The sequence below is a fragment of the Hyperolius riggenbachi genome, chromosome 4, assembly GCF_040937935.1.
Source record: "Hyperolius riggenbachi isolate aHypRig1 chromosome 4, aHypRig1.pri, whole genome shotgun sequence".
NCBI classification, from domain to species: Eukaryota; Metazoa; Chordata; class Amphibia; order Anura; family Hyperoliidae; genus Hyperolius; species Hyperolius riggenbachi.
This window is the reverse complement of record NC_090649.1, coordinates 495,405,684-495,430,269: the sequence shown is the minus strand read 5'-3', so window position 1 is coordinate 495,430,269 and position 24,586 is coordinate 495,405,684. Positions and strand designations below refer to the sequence as shown.

The 24,586-nt window shown below is 49.7% G+C and overlaps 1 protein-coding gene across 9 annotated transcripts in view; it reads left to right on the top strand.

Annotated features, from left to right (window-relative positions):
• The window catches only part of FSHR (follicle stimulating hormone receptor), a 294,915-nt gene that overhangs the window by 229,934 nt on the left and 40,395 nt on the right, over nucleotides 1-24,586 (top strand). For all 9 annotated transcript variants that reach the window (XM_068233073.1, XM_068233071.1, XM_068233074.1 and 6 more), the window contains one exon: nucleotides 12,180-12,368. In XM_068233073.1, coding sequence (XP_068089174.1) covers nucleotides 12,180-12,368 — 189 coding nt within the window. The remainder of the gene's footprint in view (nucleotides 1-12,179; nucleotides 12,369-24,586) is intronic.

Sequence of the window (24,586 nt, the reverse complement as noted above, 5' to 3'; positions counted from 1 at the left end):
ATGTTATATCTGTGAGCCTTTTCTCACATATGCGGTCCATCTACTAATACTGAACACACACACGCCACCTAGTGTTACACTATGGAAGCTCTGACTGGTCAGATATGTAAGGCAGGTGCATGAGAGGGTTATAGTTATGGAAAATAATTGTTCTGATTGGTAGATGGAGAATCCTTTTCAAAATTGGCATGCTAACATTCCAAATCCTACATGACCTAGGCCCTGAGTACCTGAAGAAATTGTTGCAACTGAGTCCCACCTCCCACAACCTCAGATAAAAAAAAATCCAATAACTTGACCATCCCCAGAGTCCGAATAAAAATCTTTGGAGCCAGAGCTTTCTGTCATGCTGCTTCTACCCTGTGGAATACCTTGCCAAACTTAATCAAGACAGCTCCAACCCTGGACACGTTTAAATCAGAACTGAAATGCCACCTGTTTAGTCCGGCATTTATGATCATATAACTTTTCCCCTGTACACATCACTATGTACTGATCTGAGACAAGCTTAGTGCTTTGGGTCCTACAGGAGAAAAGCACTTTACAAATATTTTGTTGTTGTTATTTTTGTTGGTAGGACAGAAAGGGCAGTGCTGAACTCACAGCACTAGACCTGTTGTCTGTTTTTCATGTTTTTCTGTAGATGGGCTATAATGGTTTAGTATTTACATACATAGAAAAGACAGCATGGGTAAATACAAAACAACGCATTTAAATGCTTATGCCTTTAAAAAAAGAAAAAATCCATAATATTGACAAGGAAAAAAATAGTCATTAACCTTCTTCACTCAATCACTCACAGCAAACTGGAACTCTAGTTATGTTATAAACAACTTGAATGCAAGTTATATTCGCCGGTTGCGCTAAATGGAGGCTATTTGCTTCCAAAATGGTTTGCATGCAAAGAACTCTGTACTAGACCCGTTTACCAGCGCTGAGGTCTCCCCGTTAATGGTAAGGGACCCGACTCTTCCCACACCAGTCAGCAAGCAAGCAAACATTTCATGGTTATAAGCCTGAGAATCATGCTGAGGTCCGACTGGTTCTACCGTACTAGGGAACACATTCGTGCAGATATATCGCTGCATACAAAAGAAAAAAGAGGTGTGTGCTCACAGGTATCACCTGACTTATATACTGGCTGCCAATTGTCTATTGGCTAATTAAAATGGCACGATAAATGTATATTGTATCAGCTTGCCAGAATGTGCAGGGAGCAAACTCACTGCTTTGCCCTGCAGGAGACGCCCACACAAAATACTTTGCATTTAAACAAGGGCGCTGCATATAGGCCTCCCATCTCTCCAAGCAATGGGGGGCAGCACTGATAGCACCCCAAGCACTACCACCACTCAGGCGCCCAGGGACCACCCCTGGGGAGGGGCATAGAACCACAGACGGCCCACCCCCAGGCCTGGCCACCGCCTGGGGGGACCGTCTGCATTTCCCCATCCCCAAAACACAGATCCCAGCCTTATAGTAAAAGGCAACCATCCATAAGAGCATGCAAGATGCATGACCGGGGAGCATCATCACCAAATGATGGGGGAGGGTGCAAGGCTGCCCCCCAACGCACTGCCACTGCCACAGAAGCCACATAACCCCCCCACACACACACACACACACACACACACACACACACACACCACCACCATGCCGATCCTGGCAAGCTGCTACAATATGCATTTGTTGCGCCATTTTAATAGGTCAATAGACAATTGGCAGCCAGTAGATAAGTCAGGTGACACCTGGTCTGAGCACACACCTCTTTTTTCTTATGTACGCAGTTATACACATAAATCGGTCTAAGACATCTAGGGAGTGACAAACTGCACTACTCACACATTAGGCTTGATTCACCAAGACCAATAGCATGTCTTATCAAAGTTAACATGCCTTATCAAGGTTAACTCGCCTTATCAGAGTAGCATAGCGAGGGCTATGAACCCGCAGGGGCTCAGGGCAGGACGAGTGGAGTTGCCAATTAGCAGGCATAAATTTGTAGCGCTCGCTAGGCTACTCTGATAAGGTGTGATACCTCAGATAAGGCGTGTTCTCTCTGATAAGGCATGCTATTTGTCTTAGTAAATCAAGCTCATTATATCAATGGGCTGCATTGGCCTAGGAGCAGGAGAGCTGCAGCCAGCAGCCAGACCACAACTCAGAATATAGGGATGGTCAATGAGATGCAAATCATTCTGAGTTGATGTAGGATTATGCAAATTCTGTATGCAAATGTGTGCAACTTAAAAATGTACCAATCACATTCCACCTTTGTGAGATTTCATTGATCTATTGTCAAACTGCATAATATTGCATAGATATGCATAAAATTGCATACATTTGCATTCTGGATATCCATAATCCTGCATGAACCTGACATTATTTGGATGTCATTAATCATCCTTATTAGACATACAGGTTTCCTGGCCCCGATATATACAAGAAGTATACGAAAAGCACATAGTACATGATATTACAATGTAATGTAGGCTGTATGGAAGAAGTGTATAAAAGCCGACACAAAAGTCACAGCAGCATCTGTGAGATCTCCTCTCCTATCTCATCTTCTGCTAAAAACTGATTTTCATAGTTCAGAAAATGTATTTTGCCTGCTATTTTTAAAAGTATCTCAACTGCTTTTTTTACCTGTTTATTGTATTTGCAAGTTGTGACAAGATTTGCTGACAATCATTACCATATGTCTGCTAAAGTGCTGAGGATGTGTCTGTTAACACAACCAGAATAGCAAGGATTTGTTTGGGCTCTGAAAGTGATTTCTCACCAAAATGCCTTTTATTTTGACAAAGACCGATGGAATTAGAGCACCTTCCCCCCCAGCCCCCAAAGAGAAAATTTATTCCCCCCCCCCCAATTTATTTATTTAGTATTTATATAGCGCCAACATCTTCCACAGCGCTGCACAGAGTATATCGTCTTGTCACTAACTGTCCCTAAGAGGAGCTCACAATCAGTTCCCTACCATAGTTCTACGTCTATATTGTGTAGTGTATGTGTTGCAGTTTAGGGCCAATTTTTAGGGGGGAGCCAATTATCCTATCCATATGGTTTTGGAATGTGGGAGGAAACCTGAGTGCCCAACACAGACACGTGGAGAACATACAAACTCCTTGCAGATATTGACCTGGCTGGGATTTGAACTGGGGACCCAGTGCTGCAAGGCGAGTGCACTAACCACTACGCCACCAATATGTTCCTTCCCAACTCCCACTACCTACCCTAGCCCTGCATCAGGGGTCCTCCCGGGAGCCACTCACTCTATGCGGCATACCTGGCTCCTGATTACGTGACATGCATTGGGTGTCCTCCTGGGAGCCTCTCACTCTATGCAGCATGCCTGGCTCCTGATTACGTGACATGCCATAAGTTGTCCTCCCGGGAGCCACTCACTCTATGCAGCATACCTGTCTCCTGATTACGTGACATGCATCGGGTGTCCTCCCGGGAGCCACTCACTCTATGCGGCATACCTGGCTCCTGATTACGTGACATGCATCGGGGGTCCTCCCGGGAGCCACTCACTCTATGCGGCATACCTGGCTCCTGATTACGTGACATGCCATAAGTTGTCCTCCCGGGAGCCACTCACTCTATGCAGCATGCCTGGCTCCTGATCACATGACATGCATTGGGTGTCCTCCCGGGAGCCACTCACTCTATACAGCATACCTGGCTCCTGATTATGTGACATGCATCGGGTGTCCTCCCGGGAGCCACTCACTCTATGCGGCATACCTGGCTCCTGATTACATGACATGCATCGGGTGTCCTCCCGGGAGCCACTCACTCTATGCGGCATACCTGGCTCCTGATTACGTGACATGCATCGGGTGTCCTCCCGGGAGCCACTCACTCTATGCGGCATACCTGGCTCCTGATTACGTGACATGCATCGGGTGTCCTCCCTGGAGCCACTTACTCGATGCAGCATACCTGGCTCCTGATTACATGACATGCATCGGGTGTCCTCCCTGGAGTCACTCACTCGATGCAGCATGCCTGGCTCCTGATCACATGACATGCATCGGGTGTCCTCCCTGGAGCCACTCACTCTATGCAGCATGCCTGGCTCCTGATTACGTGACATGCATCGGATGTCCTCCCGGGAGCCACTCACTCTATGCGGCATACCTGGCTCCTGATTACATGACATGCATCGGGTGTCCTCCCTGGAGCCACTCACTCTATGCAGCATACCTGGCTCCTGATTACATGAGGTGCATTGGGTGTCCTCCCTGGAGCCACTCACTCTATGCAGCATACCTGGCTCCTGATTACGTGACATGCATCGGATGTCCTCCCGGCAGCCACTCACTCTATGCAGCATACCTGGCTCCTGATTACGTGACATGCATCGGATGTCCTCCCGGGAGCCACTCACTCTATGCGGCATACCTGGCTCCTGATTACATGACATGCATCGGATGTCCTCCCGAGAGCCACTCACTCTATGCAGCATACCTGGCTCCTGATTACGTGACATGCATCAGGGGTCCTCCCGGCAGCCACTCACTCTATGCAGCATACCTGGCTCCTGATTACGTGACATGCATCGGGTGTCCTCCCGGGAGTCACTCACTCTATGCAGCATACCTGGCTCCTGATTACATGACATGCATCGGGTGTCCTCCCTGGAGCCACTCACTCTATGCAGCATACCTGGCTCCTGATTACTGGACATACATCGGCTGTCCTCCTGGGAGCCACTCACTCTATGCAGCATACCTGGCTTCTGATTACGTGACATGCATCGGGTGTCCTCCTGGGAGCCACTCACTCTATGCAGCATACCTGTCTCCTAATTACGTGACAAGCATAGGTTGTCCTCCCGGGAGCCACTCACTCTGTGCGGCATACCTGTCTCCTAATTAAGGACATGCATCGGGTGTCCTCCCGGGAGCCACTCACTCTATGCAGCATACCTGGCTCCTGATTACGTGACAAGCATAGGTTGTCCTCCCGGGAGCCACTCACTCTGTGCGGCATACCTGTCTCCTGATTAGGTGACATGCATCGGGGGTCCTCCTGGGAGCCACTCACTCTATGCAGCATGCCTGGCTCCTGATTACATGACATGCATCGGGGGTCCTCCTGGGAGCCACTCACTCTATGCCGCATACCTGGCTCCTGATTACTGGACAAGCATCGGGTGTCCTCCCGGGAGCCACTCACTCTATGCGGCATACCTGGCTCCTGATTACATGACATGCATCGGATGTCCTCCCGAGAGCCACTCACTCTATGCAGCATGCCTGGCTCCTGATTACGTGACATGCATCAGGGGTCCTCCCGGCAGCCACTCACTCGATGCAGCATACCTGGCTCCTGATTACTGGACAAGCATCGGGTGTCCACTCCACCAGCAGCCACTCACTCTATGTGGCATACCTGGCTTCTGATTACGTGGCATGCATCGGGTGTCCTCCCGGGAGCCACTCACTCTATGCAGCACACCTGGCTCCTGATTACTGGACATGCATCGGGTGTCCTCCTGTGAGCCACTCACTCTATGCAGCACACCTGGCTTCTGATTACGTCACGTGACATGCATCGGGTGTCCTCCTGGGAGCCACTCACTCTATGCGGCATACCTGGTGGCTTCTGATTATTACGTGACATGCATCGGGTGTCCTCCCGGGAGCCACTCACTCTATGCAGCATACCTGGCTGCCTGATTATGTGACATGCATCGGCAGGACGAGTGCCATTGCCTAATAGCAGGCATAAGTTCGTATCGCTTGCTATGCTACTCTGATAAGGTGTGATATCCTTGATAAGGTGTAATATCTTTGTTAAGGTGTGATATTTGAGTTATCACGGTTTGGTGAATCAAGTCCTTATTTTTTTGTTGCATTGCAGTAGACAATATCATTGCAATGCGGTGCCGTGATATTCTTCCATGGCCTTTCCAGTATTGGTGCTGCAGAATGGTGCAGAAGGTTCAGATGCAGTAACGTACGGCATGTTGCGCATTAACCGGGCAACGTGTGCATTTACAGTGGCAGTGAAGCATCCTTTCAATGTACCATATGCCTCACTGTATGGACCCACCGCAATGATAACACGGCGTCTATTTGAAAAGGGCGCCTGGAAAAAAGGGCTCCGGGAGTAGCCCATATATGCCAAATTCGGCTACAAAAAGGGTGCCTGATGCAGCCCATATGCCAACTTCGGCTACAAAGGGCACATGGTGTAGCCCATATATGCCAACTTTGGCTACTAAGGGCGCCTGGTGTAGCCCATATATGCCAAATTCGGCTACAAAGGGCACCTGGTGTAGCCCATATATGCCAACTTCGGCTACAAAGGGCGCCTGGTGTAGCCCATATATGCCAAATTCGGCCACAAAGGGCACCTGGTGTAGCCGAAAAGCTAGTTTTAGTTTATTTAAAAGAATGCTGTTACAGGCAAAATTTGTTGGGCTATAAAAGGACTCTAGATATACATAAGAAAAGTGATTATTATGACCTAACTCCTCCCTTCTCTCACACAGAACCCTCCCCTGATGGTGCCTAACCCTAAGACCCCCCAGGTGGTGCCTAACCCTAAAACTCCCCAGGTGGTGCCTAACCCTAAGGCTCCCCTCGTGGTGCCTAACAGTGGTGCTCATCCGGATTCAGGATATCCGGGTAACCCGTATATCCGAACTTTTTTCAGCTTTCCGACCGGATTCAGATTCCGGGTACCTGGGCCCAAATCCGGATAGCTATCTGCGGATATTTGGTTGCATACCCGGATATCCCCGGATATCCAGCAGAGATGACGTCCTGGAGCCAATCAGAGGGCTCACAGCAGAAGCCCTAGCAACCAATCACAGAGGGGAACACTGGCCAGCCCCACCTGACCTCATTGAGCCAATCAGAGGCCTCCCAGCCTAAGCCCTGGCATCCAATCACAGAAAGGAACCGTGACACGTGCCAAGTGACACTTGCCAAGTGCCACGTGACACGTGCCAAGTGACATGTGCCAATTGCCACGTGCCACGTCCGGCATGCTCCTGGTACATGTTACACCTGCTGCTGCATTGCCCTTCTCCTGCTGCCTGTGCAGCTCCCACCACCAGGGTGCCACAGGCCACTGATACCACCTATATTTAACCCAAAACACAATTGCTACGTAATTTTTTGGAGGTGTCTGGGCTGAAAACTGTCATGTCCCAGTTGTGCGGTTGGACTTTGGACACAATGTGGGCTGCACGACCGCTGTCTGGAACCTAGGCCTGATGTTGATTGACAGCCATTTTTTTTGGGGGGGGGGGGGATTTTAAGTCCCCACATCATCAATTAGTGTTTCCCTTCAAAAAATAATGATGCTACATGCCTCATTTACCCTAAAAAAAAACTTTTTTAAAGCAATTTAAAGGTCACTTACGTTTTTTCTATCCAGATATCTGAATCCGTCCGGATACTCCGGATACTGAGGTAGGATATCTGATCCGGATCGGATATCTGGGTATCCGGATCTGATTTGGATCCGGATTTTGAAAAGGGGTATCCGAGCAGCACTAGTGCCTAACCCTAAGATCCCCCAGGTGGTGCCTAACCCTAAATCTCCCCTACTGGTGCCTAACCCTAAGACTCCCCAGTAGTGATGGGCGAACAGTGTTTGCCACTGTTCGGGTTCGCCCGGATTTTGGCCTGTTCAGGTTCGGTTTGGCACCCCCCCGAACACCTCATGGTGTTCGGGAGGGTGCTCGGGCACGCTGCCCGAACCCAAACAGGCCTTCTTTGTTCGGCCGAACACAGCCGTGTCCGGCCGAACATAGCCCCCTATAAGGTCCCAGCATAAAGGGAGAGCATGCCCCGAGCGCGGGGGGGGGGGGGGGCGGAAATGCCCCCCACCCCTCCCCGCTAAGCTCTCCCTTCTGCCGGTACCCTATAATTAAATTTAAGTGCCCAAAAGTACCTGAGGAGGAGGAGGGCAGGAAGAGGGAAGCCGGAGTTCTTGGGCGCTAGTACCATCTGGTACTTCTGCCCTATCTTGACGCACTTCCAGTTTACATTTGAAGTCGCGTCAAGAGTGCGCAGAAGTACCGCGATGACGCGTACGAGCGTACGTGTCATCATGTAGATGACGCGTACCCTCGTTCGCGTCATCGCGGTACTTCTGCGCCCTCTTGACGCGACTTCAAATGTAAACAGGAAGTGCGTCAAGAGAGGGCGGAAGCACCAGATGGTACTAGCGCCCAAGAACTCCGGCTTCCCTCTTCCTGCCCTCCTCCTCCTCAGGTACTTTTGGGCACTTAAATTTAATTATAGGGTACCGGCAGAAGGGAGAGCTTAGCGGGGAGGGTGGGGGCATTTCCGACCCCCCCCCCTGCGCTCGGGGCATGCTCTCCTTTTATGCTGGGACCCTATAGGGGCCCCAAAGGGACATGTTCGGGTTGGGTTCAGGGTTCGGCTCGAACATGCCGAACATCAGGGGCATGTTCGGCCGAACCACACCGAACCCGAACATCCAGATGTTCGCCCAACACTACTCCCCAGGTGGTGCCCGACAATAGGACTCCCCTGGTGGTGCCTAACCCTAAGACACCCCCCCAAGACACCCCCCCCCCCGCCAGCTCAGGCGCCCTTTTCAACGGATCCCGATAACATGTGGTGCGACTCAGCAGTTCAGGTGCGTTGTGATCTTACTGCAGGAGTAGAAATTACAGCTTTAGCTTTGTGGCCTAGTAAAAGGGGGTTCAAGGGTTGTACAAGATCCCCCCAGCCAGAGGGGCCCCACATGGTTTACTTCTACAGCTACTGCATTAGCTCTTCATTTGTGCTACTAGTAAAAAGGCCCGTCCGTTAAAAAACAGATGCGCCCTGCCCGTCCGTCTGAAGTATATGCACACAGGGAGATGTTGCTTGCTTGCCAGTTGGAAAAAGCTGTTATTTCCCACAATGCAATGTGGTTTGTCAGGTCTGGAAGCACAACAATAGTAAGAATTCCTATACCCCACCTCACACTGGAGCTCAACCTGGTGGTCTGTATCATGCAGTTGTTAAGGGTACAGTGCCGTGGGGCCCTTGTGTAAACTTTGCACTTGGGTAGAGTTAGAGAACTCGCTGGCAAACATGGCATCAGTACACATCGATCACCCACATGTCCCCAGCACAATAGGGGAAAAGTAAGTGTGTGTGGGGGGGGGGGGGCATGGTTGATTAATTAAAAAAAAATTGGAAAGAGCTAATAAAAAAGGTACTTTCCAATATTATTTCTTATGAAAATTTATTTTAAAGGACCACTATCGTGAAAAAAGTAGGCAGTTAAAGTCTGACAAACTGGTTTTGAGCCAGTCCATCTCCTCATGGGGGATTCTCAGGGTTTTCTTTGTTTTCAACAGCATTTCCTGAACAGCACAGCAGTTCCACACTTTTTTGTCAGTTAGACTTTGCAACTGCTGTTCAGAAAATGCTGTTGAAAACCAAGAAAACCCTGAAAATCCCCCATTAAGAAATGGACTGGCCCAAAACCTGTCGGTTCTGTCAGACTACTTTTTTTGCAATAGTGGTCCTTTAAAAAAAAATGTCCGTTGACGCTTTCCCAATTCATTCAAGTAGATACAATTCTAAAGAAGCTATCCAAATGCATCACCCATGCAGAATCTTCACGTAAAATCTTTCAAAAATAACCTCTCTTCCCCCAGGGTGCTTGCACTGCTTCCAAGCAGATACTCTCCATTCTGCTGGAGAAAATGCGGAGCTACAGGAACACTACGCCATGTGCTATGGGAGCAGTGGTGCTCGAAAAGTTTCGCCAAAGTTATTTTCACATCAAATTTGGCATTTTCGATTTCAAGAAAATGTTTGCAAAAAAATCATTCATTTTTTCAGTGAAAATTTAAAAATAATTTATTTTTGTGCAAAATGTGAAATATTGTTCATTTTAGCACGAAAATTCATGCAAGATGCAAAATAATCACTAACTTATTGCAAAATGATTTTCAACTGCATTTTCCTTCCAAAGTTGAGTGTAACATTATTTGTAACATTGTAATATTATTTTCACACCAAAAAAAATGTGAAGAGAACAGCTACATTTTCGCTCATCACTGTATGGGAGTGTCAGCCTGCTTAGACTAGGGAGACAGTTTCTTTAGAAGCATTTGTATAATTTGCTGTAAAAACCTGCTATGTCAACAATTTACAAAAAATAAAAATAGGAAATGTATCCCTTTGTAAAGGTTGATTATTTTGATAAATTGTATGCCCACAGGTCAGAAATGTAGTTTGTATAAATGTCAGTGACTTAAAATACAATAGTTATGTACTTATCTGTTTTTCCTTCTAGACTGCAATATCGCTACTTTAAAAAAGACACTGAAGTGAAAAAAAAAATATATGTTTGTGTAGTACGGATAGTTACTAGAACATCAGTAGCAAAGAAAATATTCTCCTATTTTTATTTTCAGTTAAATAGTGTTTTTTTATAGCATTGCATCATTCTCTAATATTTGCAGTTTACACATGACTCAGCATTCTAAATGATTTTACAGAGCAGGCCAGTGAACTTTTGAACTGTCCTCTGCAGAGAAAAAAACAATACAGTGCCAGACACTTGAGATAACAATCTTCAGAAGATAGAACACTCTGCAACTTTGAAAGTCGTGGAGCTCAGTGGCTGTTTTGCATAGATAACAACTGGAGTTTCTTAACTCTTCCTGTACTATATTAGACTTATGTCTCTGCTCCTAATGTTTTATTTCTTAGCTGTACTACACATGCAAATCATTATATTATCATTTTTTCCGCTTCAGTGTCTCTTGAAATACGTGTATAATTATTATAAGTATTTTTATTATTTAATGACATACTGTATTATGCAACACTTTGCAGAGTTCTAGTCGTGTCACTTAGGGTAGCCCCACCCACACTGAATTATCTATACTGTAGAACAATCATTTTTTATTTCAATCTGAAAATATTATATTGATTGGAAAATTCATTCAAAGCCACACACTGGTAGCAATGTTGGGTAGACTCCCTACATATTATCAATCACAGCCAATGCCTGAGCATTTGATTGAAATCTGCTCAGTGGACAGAATTTAGATTTTCAGCTTAATATTGATCACTTTTTTCAACTGAATAGGCAAAAGTGTACTCAATTCACTCTAAATATGATTTAAAGGGACTCCGACCACCTCTCACGGGTATGCCATTAAAGCGGAATATAACCCAGCATTTCAACTTTGCTCTAAAACATTATTTACAGCATATTATATGCAACCAGCATTTTTTTTTTTACTAGACAAGCATTGGAAGGGTTACACAGAGCTTTAAAGTTCCTGGAGATTTCTGCAGACGCATCCGAAGCTGACATAGATACATTTTGTTTACATAAATGTATCTAAGTGTTGAATGTGACTCAATGAGAAGGAGTTGGAGGACAGCCAAAGAGTGTGTAACATTTCTCAATAGATACATTTGACTAAATAGAATGTAACAACCTGAACTTCTGCATATCTCTCCGCCAGGCGGATCGCTCAAACTCACCCTTATCAAGCGAACGACAGCCTGTACACACGCCCGATTTAGCGGGCGAACGACGGAACGACGGGGCGTGCAAACGACCCGTCGTTCGCGAAAATCCGACGTGTGTATGGGCCTTAAGAAGCAATCTATTCCTACCAATATAGATAGATGGAGACAAAAAGGAAGATTAGGGAGCCCCACTAGTGTAAAATTGATGGTATACAGGTTATTAATTGATAGAATGGTATATTTATAAACACAGGTTGCCAAGCTAGGCAACCACAGAATGCACCGATGGGGAATTTTTCCCACTCGGGCTAAGATGTCGCTCTCTGTAGATAGAAAAAGGTAGTAACAACGAATGATCGCTTTGAGGAACAGAGGCACCAATGAAGTATAAAATAAATTCAAAACCGTTTAACATTGGGGGTGTTAATGGTGAACTTACCTCACCACAAAAGAAGACACAATAATGTGTAATATACAGATTGCCTTTATTTCTTACTCCAAAAGATCTGCAACCCGTTTCACGGGTCTCACGTCCGCTTCCTCAGGCAAAAATACAAGAAGGAGCAACTCTGAGAGTGTCTGTATGTGGTATAGTGAAATATATAACTATTATATGTTTATTTGGACTAAGTCCAGTTTATGGGGAACCAATAAACGTATCTGTATATTTTATACATTTTTTATCAGGGATATTTCAAAGACCCAGATCAGCTCGCTGCCCACTCACGGCTTGGGACAGATAAAGAAGCTGATTGCTAACCATGCGTACAACCTGAAGAAGCTACCGCCTCTGGAGAAGTTATCAGATCTGATTGAAGCTAACCTAACCTATCCCAGCCACTGCTGTGCTTTTGAAAACTGGAAGAAACAGAAAAGGTGAGTGATTACTTGATTTAACCAGTGTAAAAGCATAAGTCATAAAACATATTATATATTTATATTAAAGGGAACCCAAGGTGAGAGGGTATGGAGGCTGCCACATTTATTTCCATGTAAACAATGCCAGTTGCCTGGCAGCCCTGCTGATCATCTGGTAAAAGTACACCTGAAGTGACATGATGAGATACGCATAGGTATATAGTACAAGTTCTACAAAGCCTTCTCTATTTTCCAGTATGACAAGCATTAGAAAACTACTGTTGTTATTTATGTATATTGAACGAAAATTAAAAGGGTCATGACTTCTGTTTACTTTTCAGTTTGCAAAGATAGATTTGTCAGGGCTGCTGTTTAGAATGCATTCTTAAAATGAAGCCCTTACAGTGAAAACATAAAAAAATTGAAACTTAATTTTATGTTCAATTTTCCTTTAGTAAAAGGTAAACAGCATCATCCTGATTCAAAAACTTCTTCTTTTAGTAAAACACATACAATGAATCATCTCATAAGTTTTTGTTTTTTTATTCAGGTTTTCATTAACTACATAACGACCGCGTCATGCCAATGGGCGTGACCCCGGCGGCAGCCCCAGGAAGGCCTAACGCCGATTGGCGTCAAGTCCTGGAGCTGCAGTTCACCATGTGCGATCGTTCCCTGCTGGTTCATGGAGCTCCGCCCCGTGATCAGCCTGCGATCGCGGCTAGCAGACAGTTGAGAGTCGACAGGGGAAAGAATTCCCCTTTGTTTACATTTATACAACACTGCTATCTCCTGCAGCGCTGTACAAGGGACACTCAGTTGTCCCTCATTGCGGCTCCCAATGCGTGGCCTCTCATAGGCTAATGCCTACGAGAGCCGGGGAAGAGTGCTGATCACCATCCTATGGCGACTAGGACGGCACGGGGGAGGTGGGGGGGAGGGAGAGAGAGGAAGGAGGGAGCGAACAGCCTCCCTTTTGTTAGTAAAAAAAAACAAAGATGCAGCAGCGATCAGAGACCTCCGTCAGAGTGTCCTATTAAAGAGAATCTGTACTGTAAAATTCTTACAATAAAAAGCATACCATTCTATTCATTATGTTCTCCTGGGCCCCTCTGTGCTGTTTCTGGCACTCTCTGCTTCAATCCCGGCTTGTAATTACCAGTTTTAGGCACTGTTTACAAACAAAAGACATGGCTGCAAACAGCATGTGATAGGCTGAGAGTAGCTCAGTGTGTGAGTCATACAGAGCCTGCAGGGGGCGTGGAGAGGGTGTGTATAGCTTCTATCCTATCACAAGCAGACCTGCACATTCCAGCCTGAGTGCCTGAGCCCAACAGAGCCGACAGAGGAAAGAAGATTAGATTACATAACAGAGATAACACAGCCACTGTGCAACAAGGAAAGGCTGCAGTAAGCCAGAGCACATTAGACAGGTATAGGAACTTATAGGAAAGAAGAAATAAGGCTGAAAATTTTGTTACAGAGTCTCTTTAAGGACACTAAAAGGAGGTTAGAGCCCGTTGTGTGCTACGTTGCAGGGCTGTGCAACAACCTGACCAAGCTGAACACCCCTGTATTGTGAAAAACAGCCTGGTCACTAGGGGGGTGTAAGCCTATGGTCGTCAAGTGGTTAAAGAAAACTTTATTATTCAAGGATATAGGTTGAGTTACAAAGCATTGCTCGTATGCAAAATGTAATCTGTTCTCAGTACTAAATGGAAATAAATAGTTTACAAAATACTTATCAGAACTAAACATGCTGTATTCAGGGCCATAAGGCACTATAGGCACGTGCCTACAGGCGCCTGATGATGGAAAGGTGGCTCATTCTCCTCCGTGAGTGCTTCCCTCCCTCCTTCCCTATACAGAGTCCTGAGCAGACAGGTTACGCACCCAGCTCTTGGAATCCCACTGACGAGATCCCCATTCAGTTCTCTTAGTACTAAGGGTACCTCTGGCTACCTAATACCTGTAGGCACCTGTAGCTACCTATGATGGGCAAGGGAAGTAAGGGAGAAGTGACAGCTGGGACAGCCAGCAGACTTGCGGTGCGGTTCGGAGTGGTTTGTAGGAGCATGGAGGGCGGAGTCTAGGGTGCCAGGACATCTGTGCCTATAGGCTCCTGTGATGTAAATCCTGGCCTGCATGCATGGAGGGCGGAGTCTAGGGTGCTAGGACATCTGTGCCTATAGGCTCCTGTGATGTAAATCCGGGCCTGCATGCACGGAGGGCAGAATCTAGGGTGCCAGGACATCTGTCCCTACAGGCTCCTGGGAGGTAAATCCGGGCCTGCATGCATGGAGGGCAGAGTCTAGGGTGCCAGGATATCTGTGCCTATAGGCTCCTGTGATGTAAATCCTGGCCTGCATGCATGGAGGGCGGAGTCTAGGGTGCCAGGACATCTGTACCTATAGGCTCCTGTGATGTAAATCCTGGCCTGCATGCATGGAGGGCGGAGTCTAAGGTGCCAGGACATCTGTGCTTATAGGCTCCTGTGATGTAAATCCTGGCCTGCATGCATGGAGGGCAGAGTCTAGGGTGCCAGGACATCTGTGCCTATAGGCTCCTGTGATGTAAATCCAGGCCCGCATGCATGGAGAGCGGAGTCTAGGGTGCCAGGACATCTGTGCCTATAGGCTCCTGTGATGTAAAACCGTGCCTGTATGCATGGAGGGCGGAGTCCAGGGTACCAGGACATCTGTGCCTATAGGCTCCTGTGATGTAAATCCGGGCCTGCATGCATGAAGGGCGGAGTCTAGGGTGCCAGGACATCTGTACCTATAGGCTCCTGTGATGTAAATCCAGGCCTGCATGCATGGAGGGTGGAGTCTAGGGTGCCAGGACATCTGTGCCTATAGGCTCCTGTGATGTAAATCCTGGCCTGCATGCATGGAGGGCGGAGTCCAGGGTACCAGGACATCTGTGCCTATAGGCTCCTGTGATGTAAATCCGGGCCTGCATGCATGGAGGGCGGAGTCTAGGGTGCCAGGACATCTGTGCCTATAGGCTCCTGTGATGTAAATCCAGGTCTGGATGCATGGAGGGTGGAGTCTAGGGTGCCAGGACATCTGTGCCTATAGGCTCCTGTGATGTAAATCCTGGCCTGCATGCATGGAGGGCGGAGTCTAGGGTGCCAGGACATCTGTGTCTATAGGCTCCTGTGAGGTAAATCTGGGCCTGCATGCATGGAGGGCGGAGTCTAGGGTGCCATGAGATCTGTGTCTATAGGCTCCTGTGAGGTAAATCTGGGCCTGCATGCATGGAGGGCGGAGTCTAGGGTACCAGGACATCTGTGCCTATAGGCTCCTGTGATGTAAATCCAGGCCTGCATGCATGGAGGGCGGAGTCTAGGGTGCCAGGACATCTGTGCCTATAGGCTCCTGTGATGTAAATCCAGGTCTGGATGCATGGAGGGTGGAGTCTAGGGTGCCAGGACATCTGTGCCTATAGGCTCCTGTGATGTAAATCCAGGTCTGCATGCATGGAGGGCGGAGTCTAGGGTGCCAGGAGATCTGTGTCTATAGGCTCCTGTGAGGTAAATCCAGGCCTGCATGCATGGAGGGCGGAGTCTAGGGTGCCAGGACATCTGTGCCTATAGGCTCCTGTGATGTAAATCCGGGCCTGCATGCATGGAGGGCTGGGTCTAGGGTGCCAGGACATCTGTGCCTATAGGCTCCTGTGATGTAAATCCTGGCCTGCATGCATGGAGAGCGGAGTCTAGGGTGCCAGGACATCTGTGCCTATAGGCTCCTGTGATGTAAATCCAGGCCTGCATGCATGGAGGGCGGAGTCTAGGGTGCCAGGACATCTGTGCCTATAGGCTCCTGTGGTGTAAATCCGGGCCTCCATGCATGGAGGGCGGAGTCTAGGGTGCCAGGACATCTGTGCCTATAGGCTGCTGTGGTGTAAATCCGGGCCTGCATGCATGGAGGACTGAGTCTAGGGTTCCAGGACATCTGTGCCTATAGGCTCCTGTGGTGTAAATCCGGGCCTGCATGCATGGAGGGCGGAGTCTATGGTGCCAGGACATCTGTGCCTATAGGCTCCTGTGATGTAAATCCAGGCCTGCATGCATGGAGGGCGGAGTCTAGGGTGCCAGGACATCTGTGCCTATAGGCTCCTGTGATGTAAATCCTGGCCTGCATGCATGGAGGGCGGAGTCTAGGGTGCCAGGACATCTGTGCCTATAGACTCCTGTGATGTAAATCCGGCCTGCATGCATGGAGGGCGGAGTCTAGGGTGCCAGGACATCTGTGCCTATAGGCTCCTGTGATGTAAATCCAGGTCTGGATGCATGGAGGGTGGAGTCTAGGGTGCCAGGACATCTGTGCCTATAGGCTCCTGTGATGTAAATCCTGGCCTGCATGCATGGAGAGCGGAGTCTAGGGTGCCAGGACATCTGTGCCTATAGGCTCCTGTGATGTAAATCCAGGCCTGCATGCATGGAGGGCGGAGTCTAGGGTACCAGGACATCTGTGCCTATAGGCTCCTGTGGTGTAAATCCGGGCCTCCATGCATGGAGGGCGGAGTCTAGGGTGCCAGGACATCTGTGCCTATAGGCTGCTGTGGTGTAAATCCGGGCCTGCATGCATGGAGGACTGAGTCTAGGGTTCCAGGACATCTGTGCCTATAGGCTCCTGTGGTGTAAATCCGGGCCTGCATGCATGGAGGGCGGAGTCTATGGTGCCAGGACATCTGTGCCTATAGGCTCCTGTGATGTAAATCCAGGCCTGCATGCATGGAGGGCGGAGTCTAGGGTGCCAGGACATCTGTGCCTATAGACTCCTGTGATGTAAATCCAGGCCTACATGCATGGAGGGCGGGGTCTAAGGTGCCAGGACATCTGTGCCTATAGGCTCCTGTGATGTAAATCCAGGCCTGCATGCATGGAGGGCGGAGTCTAGGGTGCCAGGACATCTGTGCCTATAGACTCCTGTGATGTAAATCCGGCCTGCATGCATGGAGGGCGGAGTCTAGGGTGCCAGGACATCTGTGCCTATAGGCTCCTGTGAGGTCAATCCGGGCATGCATGCATGGAGGGCGGAGTCTAGGGTGCCAGGACATCTGTGCCTATAGGCTCCTGTGATGTAAATCCATGCCTGCATGCATGGAGGGCGGAGTCTAGGGTGCCAGGACATCTGTGCCTATAGGCTCCTGTGATGTAAATCCGGGCCTGCATGCATGGAGGGCGGAGTCTAGGGTGCCAGGACATCTGTGCCTATAGGCTCCTGTGATGTAAATCCGGGCCTGCATGCATGGAGGGCGGAGTCTAGGGTGCCAGGACATCTGTGTCTTTAGGCTCCTGGGAGGTAAATCCGGGCCTGCATGCATGGAGGGCGGAGTCTAGCGTGCCAGGACATCTGTGTCTTTAGGCTCCTGGGAGGTAAATCCAGACCTGCATGCATGGAGGGCGGAGTCTAGGGTGCCGGGACATCTGTGCCTATAGGCTTCTGTGATGTAAATCCAGGCCTGCATGCATGGAGGGCGGAGTCTAGGGTGCCAGGACATCTGTGCCTATAGGCTCCTGTGATGTAGATCCAGGCCTGCATGCATGGAGGGCGGAGTCTAGGGTGCCAGGACATCTGTGTCTTTAGGCTCCTGGGAGGTAAATCCTGGCCTGCATGCATGGAGGGCGGAGTCTAGGGTGCCGGGACATCTGTGCCTATAGGCTCCTGTGGTGTAAATCCGGGCCTCCATGCATGGAGGGCGGAGTCTAGGGTGCCAGGACATCTGTGCCTATAGGCTGCTGTGGTGTAAATCCGGGCCTGCATGCATGGAGGACGGAGTCTAGGGTTCCAGGACATCTGTGCCTATAGGCTCCTGTGGTGTAAATCCGGGCCTGCATGCATGGAGGGCGGAATCTATGGTGCCAGGACATCTGTGCCTATAGGCTCCTGTGATGTAAATCCAGGCCTGCATGCATGGAGGGCGGAGTCTAGGGTGCCAGGACATCTGTGCCTATAGACTCCTGTGATGTAAAACCTGGCCTACATGCATGGAAGGCGGGGTCTAAGGTGCCAGGACATCTGTGCCTATAGGCTCCTGTGATGTAAATCCAGGCCTGCATGCATGGAGGGCGGAGTCTAGGGTGCCAGGACATCTGTGCCTATAGACTCCTGTGATGTAAATCCAGCCTGCATGCATGGAGGGCGGAGTCTAGGGTGCCAGGACATCTGTGCCTATAGGCTCCTGTGAGGTCAATCCGGGCCTGCATGCATGGAGGGCGGAGTCTAGGGTGCCAGGACATCTGTGCCTATAGGCTCCTGTGATGTAAATCCGGGCCTGCATGCATGGAGGGCGGAGTCTAGGGTGCCAGGACATCTGTGCCTATAGGCTCCTGTGATGTAAATCCGGGCCTGCATGCATGGAGGGCGGAGTCTAGGGTGCCAGGACATCTGTGTCTTTAGGCTCCTGTGATGTAAATCCGGGCCTGCATGCATGGAGGGCGGAGTCTAAGGTGCCAGGACATCTGTGTCTTTAAGCTCCTGGGAGGTAAATCCAGACCTGCATGCATGGAGGGCGGAGTCTAGGGTGCCGGGACATCTGTGCCTATAGGCTCCTGTGATGTAAATCCAGGCCTGCATGCATGGAGGGCGGAGTCTAGGTTGCCAGGACATCTGTGCCTATAGGCTCCTGTGATGTAGATCCAGGCCTGCATGCATGGAGGGCGGAGTCTAGGGTGCCAGGACATCTGTGTCTTTAGGCTCCTGGGAGGTAAATCCAGACCTGCATGCATGGAGGGCGGAGTCTAGGGTGCCTGGACATCAGTGCCTATAGGCTCCTGTGATGTAAATCCAGACCTGCATGCATGGAGGGCGGAGTCTAGGGTGCCAGGACATCTGTGCCTATAGGCTCCTGTGAGGTAAATCCTGGCCTGCATGCATGGAGGGCGGAGTCTAGGGTGCCAGGACATCTGTGCCTATAGGCTCCTGTGATGTAGATCCAGGCCCTCATGCATGGAGGGCGGAGTCTAGGGTGCCATGACATCTGTGTCTTTAGGCTCCTGGGAGGTAAATCCAGACCTGCATGCATGGAGGGTGGAGTCTAGGGTGCCTGGACATCAGTGCCTATAGGCTCCTGTGATGTAAATCCAGACCAGCATGCATGGAGGGCGGAGTCTAGGGTGCCGGGACATCTGTGCCTATAGGCTCCTGTGATGTAAATCCAGGCCTGCATGCATGGAGGGCGGAGTCTAGGGTGCCAGGACATCTGTGCCTATAGGCTCCTGTGATGTAAATCCAGACCTGCATGCATGGAGGGCAGAGTCTAGGGTGCCGGGACATCTGTGCCTATAGGCTCCTGTGATGTGGATCCAGGCCTGCATGCATGGAGGGCGGAGTCTAGGGTGCCAGGACATCTGTGTCTTTAGGCTCCTGGGAGGTAAATCCGGGCCTGCATGCATGGAGGGCGGAGTCTAGGGTGCCAGGACATCTGTGCCTATAGGCTCCTGTGATGTAAATCCGGGCCTGCATGCATGGAGGGCGGAGTCTAGGGTGCCAGGACATCTGTGTCTTTAGACTCCTGTAAGGTAAATCCGGGCCTGCATGCATAGAGGGCAGAGTCTAGGGTGCCAGGACATCTGTGCCTATAGGCTCCTGTGATGTAAATCCGGGCCTGCATGCATGGAGGGTGGAGTCTAGGGTGCCAGGACATCTGTGCCTATAGGCTTCTGTGATGTAAATCCAGGCCTGCATGCATGGAGGGCGGAGTCTAGGGTGCCTGGACATCTGTGTCTTTAGGCTCCTGGGAGGTAAATCCGGGCCTGCGTGCATGGAGGGCGGAGTCTAGGGTGCCAGGACATCTGTGCCTATAGGCTCCTGTGATGTAAATCTGGGCCTGCATGCATGGAGGGCGGAGTCTAGGGTGTCAGGACATCTGTGCCTATAGGCTCCTGTGATGTAAATCCAGACCTGCATGCATGGAGGGCGGAGTCTAGGGTGCCAGGACATCTGTGCCTATAGGCTCCTGTGATGTAGATCCAGGCCTGCATGCATGGAGGGCGGAGTCTAGGGTGCCAGGACATCTGTGCCTATAGGCTCCTGTGATGTAAATCCAGACCTGCATGCATGGAGGGCGGAGTCTAGGGTGCCAGGACATCTGTGTCTTTAGGCTCCTGGGAGGTAAATCCTGGCCTGCATGCATGGAGGGCGGAGTCTAGGGTGCCAGGACATCTGTGCCTATAGGCTCCTGTGATGTAAATCCAGGCCTGCGTGAATGGAGGGCGGAGTCTAGGGTGCCAGGACATCTGTGCCTATAGGCTCCTGTGATGTAGATCCAGGCCTGCATGCATGGAGGGCGGAGTCTAGGGTGCCAGGACATCTGTGTCTTTAGGCTCCTGGGAGGTAAATCCAGACCTGCATGCATGGAGGGCGGAGTCTAGGGTGCCTGGACATCAGTGCCTATAGGCTCCTGTGATGTAAATCCAGACCTGCATGCATGGAGGGCGGAGTCTAGGGTGCCAGGACATCTGTGCCTATAGGCTCCTGTGAGGTAAATCCTGGCCTGCATGCATGGAGGGCGGAGTCTAGGGTGCCAGGACATCTGTGCCTATAGGCTCCTGTGATGTAGATCCAGGCCTGCATGCATGGAGGGCGGAGTCTAGGGTGCCAGGACATCTGTGTCTTTAGGCTCCTGGGAGGTAAATCCAGACCTGCATGCATGGAGGGTGGAGTCTAGGGTGCCTGGACATCAGTGCCTATAGGCTCCTGTGATGTAAATCCAGACCAGCATGCATGGAGGGCGGAGTCTAGGGTGACGGGACATCTGTGCCTATAGGCTCCTGTGATGTAAATCCAGGCCTGCATGCATGGAGGGCGGAGTCTAGGGTGCCAGGACATCTGTGCCTATAGGCTCCTGTGATGTAAATCCAGACCTGCATGCATGGAGGGCAGAGTCTAGGGTGCCGGGACATCTGTGCCTATAGGCTCCTGTGATGTGGATCCAGGCCTGCATGCATGGAGGGCGGAGTCTAGGGTGCCAGGACATCTGTGTCTTTAGGCTCCTGGGAGGTAAATCCGGGCCTGCATGCATGGAGGGCGGAGTCTAGGGTGCCAGGACATCTGTGCCTATAGGCTCCTGTGATGTAAATCCGGGCCTGCATGCATGGAGGGCGGAGTCTAGGGTGCCAGGACATCTGTGTCTTTAGACTCCTGTAAGGTAAATCCGGGCCTGCATGCATAGAGGGCAGAGTCTAGGGTGCCAGGACATCTGTGCCTATAGGCTCCTGTGATGTAAATCCGGGCCTGCATGCATGGAGGGTGGAGTCTAGGGTGCCAGGACATCTGTGCCTATAGGCTTCTGTGATGTAAATCCAGGCCTGCATGCATGGAGGGCGGAGTCTAGGGTGCCTGGACATCTGTGTCTTTAGGCTCCTGGGAGGTAAATCCGGGCCTGCGTGCATGGAGGGCGGAGTCTAGGGTGCCAGGACATCTGTGCCTATAGGCTCCTGTGATGTAAATCTGGACCTGCATGCATGGAGGGCGGAGTCTAGGGTGTCAGGACATCTGTGCCTATAGGCTCCTGTGATGTAAATCCAGACCTGCATGCATGGAGGGCGGAGTCTAGGGTGCCAGGACATCTGTGCCTATAGGCTCCTGTGATGTAGATCCAGGCCTGCATGCATGGAGGGCGGAGTCTAGGGTGCCAGGACATCTGTGCCTATAGGCTCCTGTGATGTAAATCCAGACCTGCATGCATGGAGGGCGGAGTCTAGGGTGCCAGGACATCTGTGTCTTTAGGCTCCTGGGAGGTAAATCCTGGCCTGCATGCATGGATGGCGGAGTCTAGGGTGCCAGGACATCTGTGCCTATAGGCTCCTGTGATGTAAATCCAGGCCTGCGTGAATGGAGGGCGGATTCTAGGGTGCCAGGACATCTGTGCCTATAGGCTCCTGGGAGGTAAATCCTGGCCTGCATGCATGGAGGACGGAGTCTAGGGTGCCAGGACATCTGTGCCTATAGGCTCCTGTGATGTAAATCCAGACCTGCATGCATGGAGGGCGGAGTCTAGGGTGCCAGGACATCTGTGTCTTTAGGCTCCTGGGAGGTAAATCCTGGCCTGCATGCATGGAGGGCGGAGTCTAGGGTGCCAGGACATCTGTGCCTATAGGCTCCTGTGATGTAAATCCAGGCCTGCATGCATGGAGGGCGGATTCTAGGGTGCCAGGACATCTGTGCCTATAGGCTCCTGGGAGGTAAATCCTGGCCTGCATGCATGGAGGGCGGAGTCTAGGGTGCCGGGACATCTGTGCCTATAGGCTCCTGTGATGTAGATCCAGGCCTGCATGCATAGAGGGCGGAGTCTAGGGTGACGGGACATCTGTGCCTATAGGCTCCTGTGATGTAAATCCAGGCCTGCCAGTACTAAGAACAAATATGAAATACACTTAGAAAAACACAGCTAGAACAGCAACTTGCACATTCCTTATTTTAAGCAATAATCTTTATTAGGCTAACTATATTCTTTACACGTTTGTTACACTGACCAAGTGCTTATTCAGAAAGCTAGTTATACAAGCCTTTCATTACAAAATAATAAAATCTCTGTGAAGAAGATGTCAGAATATAACCTGTCGTCACCTGCGGAACATGCACAGCAGCGAGGCAGTCATATTCTACCTTCTATCTCCCATGTCATTAACCTAAGAGAGTGGCAGCCACATTGCAGGACAGTATTGATTGGGAGCGGATGGTCCCAGGAAAAGGCAATTAAAATAAATTGTCTGTGAAATAGGAATGTGTTCACCTGAGGTCTGGAGAATGATGTCATCAGAACCTGCATGTCATTTTTCAGTGTCTTCACCCAGCAAGCTAAATATACAAAGTACAAAATGTGCAATTCATCCTAAATTAGGAAGACAGTGAGTGTGTGTATAGAATCGCAGCGCCCATTGTGATGTGCGTCCTGATAAACCTGCTGCTCAGGGAAAAAATAAAAAAGGGGGAAAGTGATAATAAGTCTTTCCAGTGTCTCTCTCTCTCTCTCTATTTATATAGCGCTGTAAGGGTACGTTTCCACTTGTGCGGCGTGATTTGCTCGCGGAAAACGCGTCAACAAATCCGCATACGGTTGCGGATTCGTTGACGTTTTCATGCGGATTTTCACGCGGATTCGTTCGCGATTTTAACAACGCGATTTTAACCATGTCAATGCCGGCAAGCATTGACATGGGTTTTTTCACGAAATCGCACGCGCAAACGTCAGGAAAACCGCAAGACTCAAGTGCTTGCGGTTTTCCTATTTAGTTACATGACCGACGATTCGCGTGCGGGTGTGCGACGTGCGAATTCTGACGGCTCTGCTGTACAGATTTTTTCTGCAGAGCGAGCCGCACAGAATTCCTGACAAGTGGAAACGGTGCCATCCACTAGTATGGTTTGAGCGAATCTGCATGCAGGAAACGCATGCAGATTCGCTCTAGTGGAAACGAGCCCTTAAAGGGAACCTGAAGTGAGTAAAATTATTTAAAATAAACACATGACGTAGCTGCAAATCAATATTACATACTAACTTCACCGTCAGTTCCTCTCAGAAGCTCACCATTTTCTTCTTACTGTGAGCCCATCCAGTTCTGACAATATTTTGTCAGAACTGAAATATACCAGTTGCTGTCAGTTATATGTCAGCAGCTGTCAGTTACAACTAGGGATGGGACGAATCCACAATTTTTTCGAATCCGAATCCGAATCTGAAAAGGTTCTCGAATATCTTGAACCTTTCGAATCCCGAATCTAACGAATCCTGCACATAAGAATTGTGCGATCCGTGGTATAGTTGCCCGCAGTATAGGTAGCGAGGTAAAGGTGCCTTCAGTATAGCTAGCTAGGTATGGGTGCCTTCAATATTGGTAGCTTTCAGTATAGGTAGCAAGGTATAGGGGCCTGCAGTATAGGTAGCAAGGTATATGGGCCTTCAGTATAGGTAGCAGGGTATATGGGCCTTCAGTATAGGTAGCAGGGTATATGGGCCTTCAGTATAGGTAGCAGGGTATATAGGCCTTCAGTATAGGTAGCAGGGTATATGGGCCTTCAGTATAGGTAGCAGGGTATATGGGCCTTCAGTATAGGTAGCAGGGTATATGGGCCTTCAGTATAGGTAGCAGGGTATATGGGCCTTCAGTATAGGTAGCAGGGTATATGGGCCTTCAGTATAGGTAGCAGGGTATATAGGCCTTCAGTATAGGTAGCAGGGTATATAGGCCTTCAGTATAGGTAGCAGGGTATATGGGCCTTCAGTAT